General features: G+C 39.2%; 1 protein-coding gene and 1 long non-coding RNA gene across 2 annotated transcripts; one reads left to right on the plus strand and one right to left on the minus strand.

Moving 5' to 3' along the window:
• The first annotated feature begins 903 nt into the window (after nucleotides 1-903).
• On the plus strand, nucleotides 904-2,388 carry LOC103428688 (uncharacterized). The gene is made up of 2 exons (XR_011583350.1): nucleotides 904-1,503; nucleotides 1,619-2,388. It is a non-coding gene; the product is annotated as an uncharacterized lncRNA (long non-coding RNA).
• Nucleotides 2,389-3,258: 870 nt separating this feature from the next.
• Nucleotides 3,259-7,122, minus strand: LOC103441868 (cytochrome b-c1 complex subunit 6-1, mitochondrial). The gene is made up of 5 exons (XM_008380577.4): nucleotides 6,871-7,122; nucleotides 6,339-6,406; nucleotides 4,257-4,341; nucleotides 3,552-3,641; nucleotides 3,259-3,462 (listed from the first exon to the last, which is right to left on the minus strand). Coding segments are annotated over exons 2-5 (210 nt in total). The 5' UTR covers nucleotides 6,341-6,406; nucleotides 6,871-7,122; the 3' UTR covers nucleotides 3,259-3,429.
• Between the last annotated feature and the right edge of the window lie 8,527 nt (nucleotides 7,123-15,649).

A 15,649-nucleotide genomic window follows, 5' to 3' on the forward strand; every position in this document is an offset into this window, starting at 1 on the left:
TGACCCTCAAATTCTTCAGTCGGCCTTATACTCTGGAGGAAACCAGAAAACCCTCCAGCTCAGTTCAAGAATAAGCCTGTGGAAAGTTACTTCTTCAAAAGCAAAAGTATCTCATATCATCTCTTCTCATTTTTCTTCTCTTTATCCTTCATGCTGCTGCAAGATGGGGAGAAGGTGAACAATCAGTCGGAGCTCTGATTGCTTACCTTGTCTGTCACCTCTTTCAGCAGACCCCCTAGCTCGGCGACTTGGGGGACTCCTACTACATGGTTTGTATCGCGCTTGACCAAGCCTGAGACTACAAGTAAGCTTCAAGTGAAATTGATACATTACCTTGTGCATCTCCACCAGTTAAAGATACCACCCCTGGATGGAGGAAGAGTACTTCCAGAGAAGATGCCACATCTACCTATGAGACAGATAAGGCAAGTCAAGACGACACCACACTCCGATACTTAGAAGTTTCGTGATTACGAGATCATTCTCCCACAATATTTCCTAATGTCATTTGTACTAAATCATTCACTTGTACTCACTAAAGGAGAGCTTGAACCTATGTACTTGTGTAAACCCTTCACAATTAATGAGAACTCTTCTATTCCGTGGACGTAGCCAATCTGGGTGAACCACGTACATCTTGTGTTTGCTTTCCTATCTCTATCCATTTATATACTTATCCACACTAATGACCGGAGCAATCTAGCGAAGATCACAAAAAGCGACCGTTTTCGCTACCTAGGATCTATCTTGCAAGAGAACGGAGAATTAGATGGAGATCTCAACCATAGAATACGAGCTGGATGGATGAAGTGTAAGAGTGCATCCGGCGTGTTGTGTGACCGTCGTAGGCCACTGAAGCTCAAGGGAAAATTTTATAGGACGGCAATAAGGCCAGCGATGTTGTATGTAGGGCTGGGCAAACGGGTCCTGGACCCGCGGGTAGGGGCGGGTAATACGGGTACGGGGCGGGTACGGGCCGGTTCTTAGTTTTGTAAAAGTAGATCGGGGCGGGGCGGGCCGGGTAATTGAAGTTTTAGGGGCGGGCCGGTTCCAAAATTATAGGATCCGCGGGTACCCGGATCGGCCCGTTTGTGTTAGATTGGACGGACGAGATTTAATATCATCTCTCCATCCAATCTCAACCGTCAGTTCAAGTTTTCAACTTTCAACCCTAGCCAACCTTCCCCGAGTCCCGAGTTCCAGAAGCATCCTCAGCCTCAGCAGCCTCAGACCTCAGTCTCTCGGATTCTTAGACTCTCCCTCGACTCCATCTCCCTGAGTCCCTCTCCCTATCCCTATCCCTCTCCCTCTCCCTATCCCTCGAATCCCTCTCCCTATCCCTCTCCGTTGATTTTTCTTTTTAAAATTTTGCTAATTTTTGTGTTTTGATTTGATTCAGGGAGGAAAGCGAGCTTCTTTGTTGTCAGATCTGACGCCGGGGTTAGCTCGGGTTCGAATTCGAAGGCTCGCCGGGCTGATCAGCTGATTACCAATGTTGTTGCAGTTAATCATCTCCTTTTCCTTTCTCTCTTTAACTTTTGAAATTGATTTCGGATTTTGTTGTTATTTGTAATGCCTGGAGTTCTGAATTTAGTTGTTGGGTGTTTAATTTTTTTAGACCAAAGCTGATGGCGCTGCAGCTTCGACCGCATTGAAACCTAGGTATGGCAGGGGAGAGATGATGAGAGGTGCGGGAGGTCCTCTTCTATGCATAGGCGATCTGCTGAGCGACGTGGGGGAATCAGATGCTTCGCCGCCACCGCAACAACCTGAGACCTCTTCGTCTTCTTTTGTTTCCAGCTCCAATCAGAGCTTGGACCTCACCAAGTTGTTCCAGGAGAACTATGAGCAACTGAATGAGGCGCTTGACGGTACAGATCATTCATGGGCAGCTCTTACTTTGAAGTTATGCAGTGCTTTGGAAACTGCAAACAAGTTAGTTCAGTCAACAAACTCAAATGTCATGTCAATGTCGGAGAAGGTTGGAGAGCTTGATGGAGTTATCAAGAGGGCAGATTCTGCCATAACAGCAGCAAGGGTGGTTCATGGTTCACTAAACAAAAAGGAAGGACCACTTATTGGCAATCAAAATGCCAAATGATCCATGTCTTGTCGAGAGCCAGGTTAGTTAATTCGATCAAGGGAAAAAATGTGAAAATACTAAGCCTTAGAAACTGCGGTGTTTGCTGTTAAAAAAGTCTTTTCCTTTGCTTTTCTTCATTTTCACAACAAAATGTATCATACAATAGGAGTAAGAAAGCGAACCTGTCTGATGCAAAAGGGAGATGTAACTATCAATTATCCATCTTGTATGGATAGAACAAATCTATCTCTTGCTTATTTAAAAAAAAAAAAAAAAAAGAATGAAACCATGAATTTGTAAATTTAGAATTCACGATATTGTTTAGTTTGTTCAGCTTTTAATTTCCTTAATTAGATGAAAAAGACGGGTAGATACACATCATACTGGATGTTTCTTGTCCGTTGATATCCTTTGAATTGGAATGTATTGAATATTTTTTTTTTTTAAAAGGACCCGTGTACCCGGACCGAACCGGCCCGTTTCAACCGGGCCGGGTAAGGTCCGGTTCCTATTTTCAGAAATATAATGCCCGGCCCGGCCCGGCCCGTTTCGGGTAATGTCAGGTTCCTACAAACTTAGGTTCGGCCCGGCTCGGCCCGGCCCGTGCCCAGCCCTAGTTGTATGGCACAGAATGTTGGGCGGTGAAGCATCAACACGTACACAAAATGGGTGTAGCGGAGATGAGGATGCTTCGTGGGATGTGTGGGCACACGAGAAATGATAAGATTGGGAATGAGGATATCCGAGGTAAAGTAGGAGTAGCCGAAATTGTAGGAAAGATGAGAGAAAATCGGCTCCGATGATTTGGACATGTGCAAAGAAGGCCGACTGACGCTCCGGTTCGAAGATGTGACTACGGGACAGAGGTTCAGGGCCAAAGGGGTAGAGGAAGACCTAGGAAAACTTTGGAAGAGACTCTAAGAAAAGACTTAGAGTACTTGGATCTAACGGAGGACATGACACAAAACCGAGCGCAATGGCGTTCTAGGATTCATATAGCCGACCCCACTTAGTGGGAAAAGGCTTTGTTGTTGTTGTTGTTGTTGATGTAATAGATAAGCATAAATCTCGAAATTCAAACTCATTTAATGGTGATAAATAAAGTGGTGAGCATACACCACACTAAACGATGGTGAGCAAAAATGCCCGCGTACTAAAAATTTATCCACACGAGAGAGTATAACTTTACTTTTTATTGATCACAAATTCAGTGCCTCCATGTTCATAAATTGTGTCACACATCCATCCCTAGTTCAGGGAATAAAACATACCGTTTTGAAGCATTTAACTGGCTAAAAAATTGAAAAACCAAATGCCGTCAGTCTAGGACAAAACTAATAACCACATCACTTCAGTTTCGGGAAAAGCTTCGGAGCAACCTGCACCGCGCAATTGTAGTTTTAGGCCTTGGGTGAACAAACAAGGTGTAACTAAATGAGTTTCAAGACAATTCAACACAACTACTTACACATTTGTCGATACAAGACCAGAAATCAAAATATTGCCCAGTACAATGCTTGTGTCCGCTATCATCATCTTGGATCCTCTTAACGCATGCCTGCAACAAAGTATGAAATTGCCATTTTTACACACCCTTTGCAAACTAATTCAAATTCGAGGGCCACAAACTTCCGTGTAGGTCAACCATTTAGGGAAAGACTTCTGTTTTCTTGTTCATCTCTGGCATGTAGCAGAGAATGCACAAAAGGTAGAAAACCACAAAATAATTACAGTGGACTGTTTGACAATCAATATTCTATATCTTAACTATCTCTACTTATTAATTCCATATAGTTAGGGTAAAATATTTTTGACTTCCTTTTGTTTCCTCATGACTACCCACCACTGACCAATTGCTTAAACAACGAGATCAAACTACTAAAACATGTATGACTCAATCTAGTTCTGTGTTTGTTTGTAAATTATATTACATGTTTGACTATCATCTCCTATCATCATGAGTTTATGCTGAACTCGTGAATCTTGAAAAAAAATTTACTTTCTATTTTCAGAAATTTGTCAAACTTTTTTTGGTGTTCGATATGTGCCTTACTAGCTAGAAAGATATTAGATGTCATGCTGGTCTTCAAGGGCAACCCTTATCCTGGTCAGAGTAATGAAACAATGGAGAAAGACATTTCATAGCCGAAAAACATTAGGATGTTGGAAATACCTGATACTCGAGGAACGGTTTCACACACTTTGGCTTGCAAGACTCTTCGAGGTACTTCTTTTGATCAACAGGTTCCTCGTCCGCCCTAAATATGTTTTACCAAAAATATTACGAAAAAAAGAAGAGACGTACAGTACATGCACACACAAATAAAAAGGGACATGCCAAAACTAAATCGACAATAGAGGTGTTACACACAAAACCAGTTGAGCATTGGAGAATATGTAATAGTATAATCACTAGAGAAGGAATTGAGCTACCAATACCAACCAACTATTAAGGCAAGGATCCAGTAGTATGAACATCCAGAACTGACCATTTTGTTATGGAAAGAAGATTTTCTGCTAATTCTGCAACGATCATGCATTTTTGTAATTTACCTAGCTACTCACGTGAGATATTAATCATAAAATCTGCCTACATATTATATTATTACCTAGAGTCTAACTTAGAATATGTGATTGTCATATAAAAGAGCGAGTTGTTTCTGTTCTTATATCCTTACAAGTTAATCCTGTGTTAATCGTGTTGTAATGCTTAATTGTAAAATCGTTTGCTATTTCTTATTTTCTACACCACATCTTTTATCCTCCATACAAATCAAAAAAACCAAAACGAAGAAAACAACCAAGAAGCGTATCCCACAAGAAGATTACGATATAGTGACTTCGCAGTCAAGCCAAATAGCTGAAAAAAAAAATCCCTACTATGTGTAAACATAGCAGACTTCTAAATTCATGGATCCAAATTATTTCTCCCTTCTGCCTACATGTAAACATATTCAGCCAAAGGCTTCTTTGAATAACTTAGTACATATAAAGGAAGCTTAAACTGAGGGATCCCTCAAATAAGCTTTATTATAGGAACACATCTGTAGGGCCCACTTAGCATTGTATTTCTATGATTCAAACAATAAGTTTTCATGTCTTCTCTCAAAGATCATCCTTGCAACAAATCACTCAAATCTGAAATCACTATTGTATGGCCTTCATTTTAGTGTTTCCTTCAAATACCCTGTTCATCTAATTCTATCTACTGAAACAAGATGTCTTACAGTTTCAGATTTGTCTCATTTGAGGATGAACTTTGAATGAAGAAAGTTCGGATAATTGAAACAAAATAGTGAACCCCACGAGGTGTTCCTCAAACAAAGGTTATTTGAGGGATTCCTCAACAGATAGGGACTCATTATATTCACACAAGCACATACATATGCATACATAATTACATACCACAAATAAAATAACAAATAAAAAGAAAACTGAATGTGATCTTTCAATTGGTTAAAGTAAAGTCAGCCAGCTATGGCACAATATCATCATATATTACACCAAAACTTAGTTGATGAAATCTAAACCAAGCATCATCTGACAAGCGATCGTGAGATTGAGCATATATGATTTCTTTACTTACATGAGTCAGAAGATAAAGTAAGCTCTCCAACCCTAACTTTAATAATATAACAGAAAATATGAAACCATTTGAGCAGCCGTCTGCTTTTTTAACGGAAAAATATCTACAGTTAGAGAAGCAGGAGGTAGAACTTAGCTAGCCACTGAGTCTAGTTGTGTGTAATGTCATGTTGCTAACGCAAAATGTCAGTAGTAACTCCTGTTCACTAATCATCACCGTCTAACAGAACAAAACACAGTTTCAATTGAAAATTAATCCGAAGATTCTTTAGAACCAGGTCCTCACTAGAAGACCCACTTCAAAGCTAACTGGATGGATGAACTTGATGGAGTAACAAATCAAAAGATCAAGGGAATATATAAAGTGGTAATCTTTCTCTCTATCTGATGGATATTGCACAACATATTTAGCTCTCTTGCAGTCCCTTACCAAAAGAGCGGGTTATCTAGTTCACTGAATCACTGGTTTTTGCTTATCTAACATTTTTCAATCCATGGAGCACCATTTTTAACGGTTTTAAACAAGAAGTTCACAAAATGTAACAAAACACCAATTTGGACTCTTGTTCAGATTGGAAGTTCAGATTGGAAAACAAAAGCAAAGCCGTATAAATCCCGAATACAAAACTTAGAGCAGATTCTAACAATTAAACAAAAGAATAACACTCACATGGCAAATCAAGAAAGATCAGTTGAGAAGTCACACGACTCGTACAGGGGAGCCTCCAAATGACCTGACTGCATCAAGTAACCCACACAAAAAATATCTCAAATACCCGGGTCGAAAAATTGCATAATAAGATGCAAATCACTAAACAAAATAGCAACAAATCCAACACCAGTGACATTCACGTGTTTTTGAATTACAAATTACAAGCATTAGATCTATCAAAGACACAAATTAGTTCAATTAATTACTAAATTATTTATATGCAAGTTTAAACAGAGAGGTACTCCAAAATAATCTGAAACGAAATAACCCAACACTTAAAAAACCTATCAATTCTTATAATCCCAAAACAATTCCACATATCCATCCACATCTCGCATGAACAAATACAGGTTTAATTTGACTTAATTAAATTTTTTTTTTTTTTTTTTGGGATTAGAGAGTAAAACAGATCTGATTAACAATTATAACAAAAATTAGAGGTTGGTCCCAAGATATCTCGAAACAAGTGGAGAAGAAAATGGAGTTTTACCTCTGGAAACCGAGTCCACAACAAGTCTGCGCTGCGGGAGTTTGGAGTTTGTGGTCGAACCAAAGCTTGATTCAGCTACTACTCTTTCTTTCCCTTTTCTATTGCTTTGGCATATAACGCGACGCTGCGTTTTATTACCTGGGCTGAAAAGATCCAAGCGAACTACATAAGCCCAGTCCATAAACTGCCTCTCCTTCTATGCTGCTTTTTTGTCCATCTTCTGGTAGTCAAAGGTTGGAATTTAGGCGTGGCAGGATGGCTGCTCTGCCATATGTTGATGGAAGAGTGGTAGACATGTGGTACCCTTTTAATTTTAGAAAAATTAATAAAAATGACTTAAAAACTTTGAGTTTTAACGAACGACAAAATAAAGGGTAAAGTGAATAGTATCATGATTGACTTTTTAGTGTAAAAATATGATTTTTCGTTAAAATAAACAGTATCGAGAGTTTTTCGTTAAAATTCATTTTATTTTTCCTACTTGATGTTTTGTCCCAAGTGATTTCCTTCAAGATATAGGATTTTAGAGTTTTCACTTTATTTTCCCTTTATTTTTCATCGAGGCTCACTGTAATAGTGTACTATTTCGAGCTTTATATTTTCACGACTAATCAAAATACTTCATATCTTAAAAGATATAGGATTTTAGGGCGTGTTTGTTTGACCTTCTTAGGGGGGACTGGACTGGACTACACTAATTGGTATTGTAGTCTGATGTTTGGTAGGGGCAAGGATTAGGTTTAATGGGATTAGATCCGACTCGCACGGATTAAACCCCTCGCTAGGAGTTCTTAGCGAACCACCCCAAAAACGTCCGGATTCGTAAGACCTCCTCCCTCACGTTGTCCTCCTCATCCGATTGAGCTCTTGCGAGAAAGAACCTCGGTCATCCTACGAGAGAGTGTCGTCGACGTCCTCCTCCCTCACGTCGTCCTCCTCATCCTCATCTCTGCGTCCTGCTCGCCGTCAGCTGCATCCTGGTCGCCCTCATCTGCATCCTGCTCCTCATCTGTTCCTCTCGTCGTCCGCTCCCTCGTCTTCATGTAACAGATCTACTCGCCCTCATCTGCCTCCAGTTGTCTGGTAAGCTTCGATTGTTTGATTTTTTTCGTCGATTTGGGTGGATTTTTTTCGTCGATTTGGGCGGATTTGTTTTGGGTTTGAGCTTTATTTGATTCTGCAGTTGAACAAATTTTAGGGTTTTGATATTTAGGTGAAATTGAGATTAGAAATTGGGGTTTTCATAAAGCTTGGAATTTGGGGTTTGAAATTGAGATTAGAAATTTGGAATTTGGGGTTTGAAATTTGGAATTTGGGGTTTTCATAAAGCAGTGTGTGTGTGTGTGTGTAAGTATGCAGTAGAAATTTGGAATTTGGGGTTTGGAATTTGGGGTTTTCATAAAGCTTGGAATTTGGGGTTTGAAATTGAGATTAGAAATTTGGAATTTGGGGTTTCAAATTTGGAATTTGGGGTTTCAAATTTGGAATTTGGGGTTTTCATAAAGCAGTGTGTGTGTGTGTGTATGCAGTGTGTGTGCGTGTGTATGTATGTATGCAGTGTGTGTGTGTGTGTGTATGCAGTGTGTGTGTGTGTGTGTATGTATGCAGGGTGTGTGTGTATGTATGCAGGGTGTGTGTGAGTGTATGTCAGTGTGTGAGAGTGTGTATGTCCGTGTGAGTGCAGTGTGTGCATCTGACCAGTGTGTGTGTGTGTATGTATGCCGTGTGTGTGTGTGTATGTATGCAGTGTGTGTGTGTGTGTATGTATGCAGTGTGTGTGTGTGTATGTATGCAATGTGTGTGTGTGTATGTATGTATGTATGCAGGGTGTGTGTGAGTGTATGTCCGTGTGTGAAAGTGTGTATGTCCGTGTGAGTATGTGTGTGAGTGTGTATGCAGTGTGTGTGTGTGTATGCAGTGTGTGCATCTGACCAGTATGTGTGCAGTGTGTGCATCTGACCAGTGTGTGTGTGTGTGTGTGTATGCCGTGTGTGTGTGTGTATGTATGCAGTGTGTGTGTGTGTGTGTATGTATGCAGTGTGTGTGTGTGTGTATGTATGTATGCAGTGTATGTGTGTGTATGTATGTATGCAGGGTGTGTGTGAGTGTATGTCCGTGTGTGAGAGTGTGTATGTCCGTGTGAGTATGTGTGTGAGTGTGTATGCAGTGTGTGTGTGTGTGTATGCAGTGTGTGTGTGTGAGTGTATGTCCGTGTGTGAGTGTGAGTATGTCCGTGTGTGTGTGTTAGTGTGAGTGTGAGTGTGAGTATGTATGTGTATTTTGCACATTTGTCCATGAGTGTGTGTGTGTGTGTACTTGGTTTATAACCATGATATTACAATGTGAATGTTTTGTATTGTGTGGGGTTGATGCTGAATTGCAATTTTTTGTGGTTGTTGGTTGCAGAGAAGAGGAGCATAAACGGAAGGCTAAGGCTAAGGCTAAGGCTACTGCATTACAGGTGTCCTTTAATTTCCCTCTTCACATGCAATGCCTAGCAATGATAGCAATCCTCATACTGGTGTTCCTCATACTGGTGTTCTTAGACACATGTTTATAGATGTATAAGAGTAGAACATTTTGAATATGATGCCTCGGGTTAATGATAACTTTTTTTTTTCAACGCCGCCTGTATATTTGTTGCCTCGGGTTAATGATAACTTTTTTTTTTTCAACGCCACCTGTATATTTGTTGCCTCGGGTTAATGATAACTTTTTTTTTTCAACGCCACCTGTATATTTGTTGCCTCAGGTTAATGATAACTTTTTTTTTCCAACACCACCCGTATATTTGATGCCTCGGATTGTGACTTCGCTAGTTACTTTGATCTAGTTCATTTCGTATCATAATCACTTCATTTCCATCACCCTTAATAACAGTAAATATTACATATATAATGTCCTTAATTTGTTTTTTGTTTTTTTTTTGTTTGGATAGATATGGATCGAAGGAAGCTTTTATTGATCTTATTGTTAGAGATGTCTTATTTGGAGACAATTTGCATTTGTACGATTCTTGTGTTGATGATGCTACGTGGCAAACAGAGACATGTTGAACGACTCACATTGACTAACCGTTCACTTATTAGACGAGAGATTAGTTTGTGTTATCTGAATGGTATAATAGGGAATACTGATACTGAATGTGTCAACGAATTGAGAATGGATAGAAGGACTTTTGGCATATTATGTGACTTACTTCGTCAAGATGGGAGGGTAAAAACTGATGGTTTGATGTCTGTAGAGGAGCAGGTGTGTATGACTTTACAAATATTAGCACATCATACTAAGAATCGTAGTGTTGGCGGTAGATTTTATAGGTCGGGAGAGACTATAAGTAGGTATTTCAATATCATATTGCAAGGAATTTTGCGATTACAAGGTATCCTACTAAAAGTCCCTCAGCCTGTGCCTATTGATTCTACAGATCCTAGGTGGCGATGTTTTAAGGTATGATGAGAATTTTTTTTTCATTTTCCCTAAGCTTTAACTCTTCATTCCCTTTGTATAAATTAACAAAAACTTTTTTTTTTTTTTTTTTTTTTTTTTAAGAATTGCTTGGGAGCATTGGATGGAACACACATTGATGTGCATGTACCTAAAATTGACAAACCAAGATACCGAACAAGAAAGGGTCGAGTCGCAACTAATGTGTTAGGTGTGTGTTCAGGAGATATGCAGTTCATATATGTGTTTCCGGGGTGGGAGGGTTCCGCATCAGACTCTAGAGTGCTACATGATGCAATTACTAGGCCTAATGGTTTTAAGGTACCAGCGGGTAAGACTATTACTTAGTCTCAACTTTGTAAGTTAGGTCTAGTTCTGTTTGTCAACTACAAAACACTAATAAGGTCTGTTTTTTTTTTTTTCATTAGGTTATTATTACCTTGTAGATGTTGGTTATACAAATGGTGAAGGATTCCTTGCACCCTATAGAGGAATACCTTATCATTTATCTGAATGGGAGGGACGAACACCTTCTAATAAGAAAGAATATTTTAACATGAAGCATTCTAAGGCAAGGAATGTAATTGAACGCTGTTTTGGCTTGCTAAAAGGAAGGTGGTTGATATTAAGGAGTCCATCTTTCTATCCGATAAGGACACAAGGTCGAATAATTACCGCTTGTTGCCTACTACACAATCTTATTAGGCAAGAGATGTCTGTAGATCCAATGGAGAATTTGCCAATAATAGAAGATGGACAAAATACAGAAGAAGGTGAATATGTTGGTAGTGTTCAAACATCTGACCAGTGGACTGCAAAGAGGAATGACATGGCTCAGGAAATGTATAATGAGTGGAGAGCAATTAGGAACCAGCAACCGAACTAGCTATATGTGTTAATGATAACATTTTATTTTAGTATTCCTTTTTATCATGCATTTGTTAGATATTAGCACAATGATTGGATGGTATGCAAATTAATTGGATATTATGCAAGTTGATTGGATATTATGCAAGTTGATTGGATATTATGCAAATTGATTATTTGTATGGTATTTTCCTTCATTAAAATATTTTTTGTTTAGGTATGGATAACGAAAATATTTTGAATGCTACTCAAGAGCCAAAAGGAAGAAGGCGTAAATGGGAAGCATTTGAGGAAGAAGTATTACTAGGAGTTCTTGAGGATTTTGTTGCTCGGAAGCAACGGTGTGACACCGGTGCTTTCAAATAAGGTACTTTGGTTGAAATAGCAAAAGCTATCAATGTTTTATGTCCTCATTCAAATATAAAGGCAAATCCACATATTGAGTCCAAGTTGAAGAAATGGAAAAAAACATATAGTATGGTCGTTGACATGATAAACACAAGTGGATTTGCATGGAATGATGTCAAAAAGTGTGTTGAAGTTGACAGTGATGACTCATGGCAAACTTATGTGCAGGTTCATATCCTATTTTATTTATACATTAGTTATATTATTGCTGCTATATTTGTTACGCATGCTAAATTTTAGTTTTGCTATGTTGATATAATCTTAGAGAAATAAAGAAGCCGATGGATGGAGAAGCAAACATTTTCCACTGTTTGATAGATTTGCATATATATTTGGAAAAGATCGGGCTACGAGTAATGTAGCCGAAACCCCTGCTCAAATGGTGGAGGAACAAAGTCATGATCATGTTGGTGAAAGTGATATTGGAGGTGAAAATTTTGTTTCTTCAATGAACCAACAAAGCCAACAAAGCACCCCATCTGAAAATAGCCAAAGAAAGAGGAAAAGAGCTGTGGGAAGTTCAAGTGATGGAACCGAGGCAATTATCAGTGGACTGAAAGATTTTTATGTTGAAAGTGGGAAGAGGATGCAAATGGTAACTAAAGCTTTAGTTCAAGGTACTGCAGATCATACTGACATAGCTAATGAACTTGAAGCAATGGGTCTCTCTCCTAGTGATCAAATTGATGCATTGTCTCTTATTTTGGATAAACCAAAAAAGGGTTTAGGCTAATGTTAACAAACCGGAACTCAAGAAAGTGTTCGTCCAAAGGCTTTTAAGCGACAACGCAAGCGGATGAGGATTTTGGCTAATGTTAACATGGATGTATTTTATTAATGTTAACATGGATGTATTTTATTAATCATACAATCTTATGTTATGGCTTATAACTTAGCTTTGCACTAGTATTTTGGCTTATGTTAACTAGCCATTTTGTAAATTATGGAGATCTATTCTGACTAATGTTAACTAATGTTAACTAGGATTTTCTAAATTATGGAGATCTTCTTATGTACTTGTATTTGTTGAAGTTGCATGTATTGGGCACTATTATTTTTCTTCTGTTGGGTGATAGAGTTTAAACCAAGCTACATTTGCAAATTAAACCCAATTCTATTAGTAGGTAATAGAAACAAAACAATTGTCAATTTTTTTTAAGATTCATAATATACATGGCAAAAATATGCTCCAATTAACCCATATCATGAGATTTGTAGCATTACTCTATTACACAATGGCAAACATTTGTAGTCCTAGTCTAAGCAAACACAAATCTGGTGAACAGTATTGTTTTTCTTATCCTGCTTCTTAGTCCGACATTACACCAAACGCTTCACTAAGTTAGTCCAGCTTAGTCCAGTCTAAGCCAGTCCACCTTAGTCCCGGCAGCTAGTGCAGTCCGAGACAGTCCGGCGCAACAAACGCACCCTTAGAGTTTTCGCTCGATAGGTTATAGAAGAGGTGCATGTGTGCGCGCTTCATCATTTTTATTTTTATTTTTTTATTTTTTATGCCATGCTCAGTGATAGCTTTTAGGTAGCACATTTTTTTGTAATTAAAATATCGTGCTTTTATTGCTTATCTTTAATTTTGGATTTTGAATGGATGGTATTGAGCAAATCATTTATACCATCTCAGGTGTGCGTGTGTAGGAATAGGACATTATGAACCCCTGATAAAGGGACTAGGATCCTCTCCTCTCCTGAGCAGATGGAGAGGATTCTCCTGACCAGGCCCATTGGACCGTTCATCTTTTTATAACCGTTGGATAAAAAATGAACTGCCCGATGGGCCTAGTCAGGAGGATCCTCTCCATCTGCTCAGGAGAGGATCCTGATCCCTGATAAAGGATACATAAAAAGTATACATAGTGTAAGAGAGAAATACTGTTACACAGGACGCCTTTTCTTTTTCTTTTTTTAAAGAGAGGTGGCTTCTCCACATCATTTTGGAAACCGAGAATACTCTAGAGACACTTTAGCCTCCTCTAGGCCATCATCATATGATTCATCAGTGCCATAATATTTTTTCTCTCTTTCTTATTAATTGGGAGAATGAGTTGTACTTGAGTCCTATTACAACATTGAGAAGATACTGTAGAACAATAAACTCTTTTGATGTCTTAGTATATTTTATATACTTTATATGTGGTACATATAGAGCCATTTTAGACTAGTATCGAGCAAATTGATACGTGTCTGAGCCGTACGTTTTAGTATTAGATGATCACCTGGCGAGCAAGGAATTTGGGTTAAATCCTGACTTTTTTTAATTTTTTTTGTCAATCTTGATTTGCTTGATTAGATTTCAATGTTTATGTATCATGGATATATGTGATTGCAATCTGGCTTGTTGGTCATTGTGTTTTAATTTGTTTACTGTTTGAACATTTTCATCAAATTGGCGGTAGTTCAAATCCCCGACCGATTAGTGAAAATTATCACTAGTGTATCAAAGAACTCAAAAATCCTAGAAGAGTGCCTGTATCAAGAAAAAGAGACAACAACAACAACAACAAAGCCTTTTCCCACTAAGTGGGGTCGGCTATATGAATCCTAGAACGCCATTGTGCTCGGTTTTGTGTCATGTCCTCCGTTAGATCCAAGTACTCAAGTATTTTCTTAGGGTCTCTTCCAAAGTTTTCCTAGGTCTTCCTCTACCCCTTCGGCCCTGAACCTCTGTCCCGTAGTCACATTTTCTAACTGGAGCGTCAGTAGGCCTTCTTTGCACATGTCCAAACCACCGGAACCGATTTTAACTCATATTTCCTTCAATTTTGGCTACTCCTACTTTACCTCGGATATCCTCATTCCCAATCTTATCCTTTCTCGTGTGCCCATACATCCCACGAAGCATCCTCATCTCCGCTACACCCATATTGTGTACGTGTTGATGCTTCACCGCCCAACATTCTGTGCCATACAACATCGCTGGCCTTATTGCCGTCCTATAAAATTTTCCCTTGAGCTTCAGTGGCCTACGACGGTCACACAACACGCCGGATGCACTCTTACACTTCATCCATCCAGCTTGTATTCTTCTGTTGAGATCTCCATCTAATTCTCCGTTCTCTTGCAAGATAGATCCTAGGTAGCGAAAACGGTCACTTTTTGTGATCTTCGCTAGATTGCTCCGGTCATTAGTGTGGATAAGTATATAAATGGATAGAGATAGGAAAGCAAACACAAGATGTACGTGGTTCACCCAGATTGGCTACGTCCACGGAATAGAGGAGTTCTCATTAATTGTGAAGGGTTTACACAAGTACATAGGTTCAAGCTCTCCTTTAGTGAGTACAAGTGAATGATTTAGTACAAATGACATTAGGAAATATTGTGGGAGAATGATCTCATAACCACGAAACGTCTAAGTACCGGAGTGTGGTATCGTCTTGACTTGCCTTATCTGTCTCATAGGTAGATGTGGCATCTTCTCTGGAAGTACTCTTCCTCCATCCAGGGGTGGTATCTGTAACTGGTGGAGATGCACAAGGTAATGTATCAATTTCACTTGAAGCTTACTTGTAGTTTCAGGCTTGGTCAAGCGCGATACAAACCATGTAGTAGGAGTCCCCCAAGTCGCCGAGCTAGGGGATCTGCTGAAAGAGGTGACAGACAAGGTAAGCAATCAGAGCTCCGGCTGATTGTTCATATTCTCCCTATCTTGCAGGCAGCATGAAGGATAAAGAGAAGAAAAATGAGAAGAGATGATATGGGATACTTTTGCTTTTGAAGAAGTAACTTTCCACAGGCTTATTCTTGAACTGGGCTGAAGGGTTTTCTGGTTTCCTCCAGAGTATAAGGCCGACTGAAGAATTTGAGGGTCAAAACAAGTCCATCAAATCTAGAGTACGTTCGACCCTGCTGATATGGGATACTTTTGCTTTTGATAGAGTAATGGATGTATCGGCACGTGTGCTGTTAAGCTTGTCTCCACATGCTTCCTTGTATCCTTCTCACTTGCCCTATATGTTCCTCAGGCAGATGTGGTATCTTCCCTGGAAGCATAAGATGTTGAAGATGAGTACTTAAGAGCAATGCCAGGTAAGTAATCAGG

Source organism: Malus domestica, chromosome 08 (genome assembly GCF_042453785.1).
Source record: "Malus domestica chromosome 08, GDT2T_hap1".
Lineage (NCBI taxonomy): Eukaryota > Viridiplantae > Streptophyta > Magnoliopsida > Rosales > Rosaceae > Malus > Malus domestica.

What these genes read in the sequence shown, in the direction of transcription:
- LOC103441868 (XM_008380577.4), bottom strand. An exon ending in AACCGTTCCTCGAGTATCAG is followed by an intron (nt 3,642 to 4,256) that starts GTATTTCCAACA and finishes ACTTTGTTGCAG; the next exon opens with GCATGCGTTAAGAGGATCCA. An exon ending in GGTCTTGTATCGACAAATGT is followed by an intron (nt 3,463 to 3,551) that starts GTAAGTAGTTGT and finishes TGCGCGGTGCAG; the next exon opens with GTTGCTCCGAAGCTTTTCCC.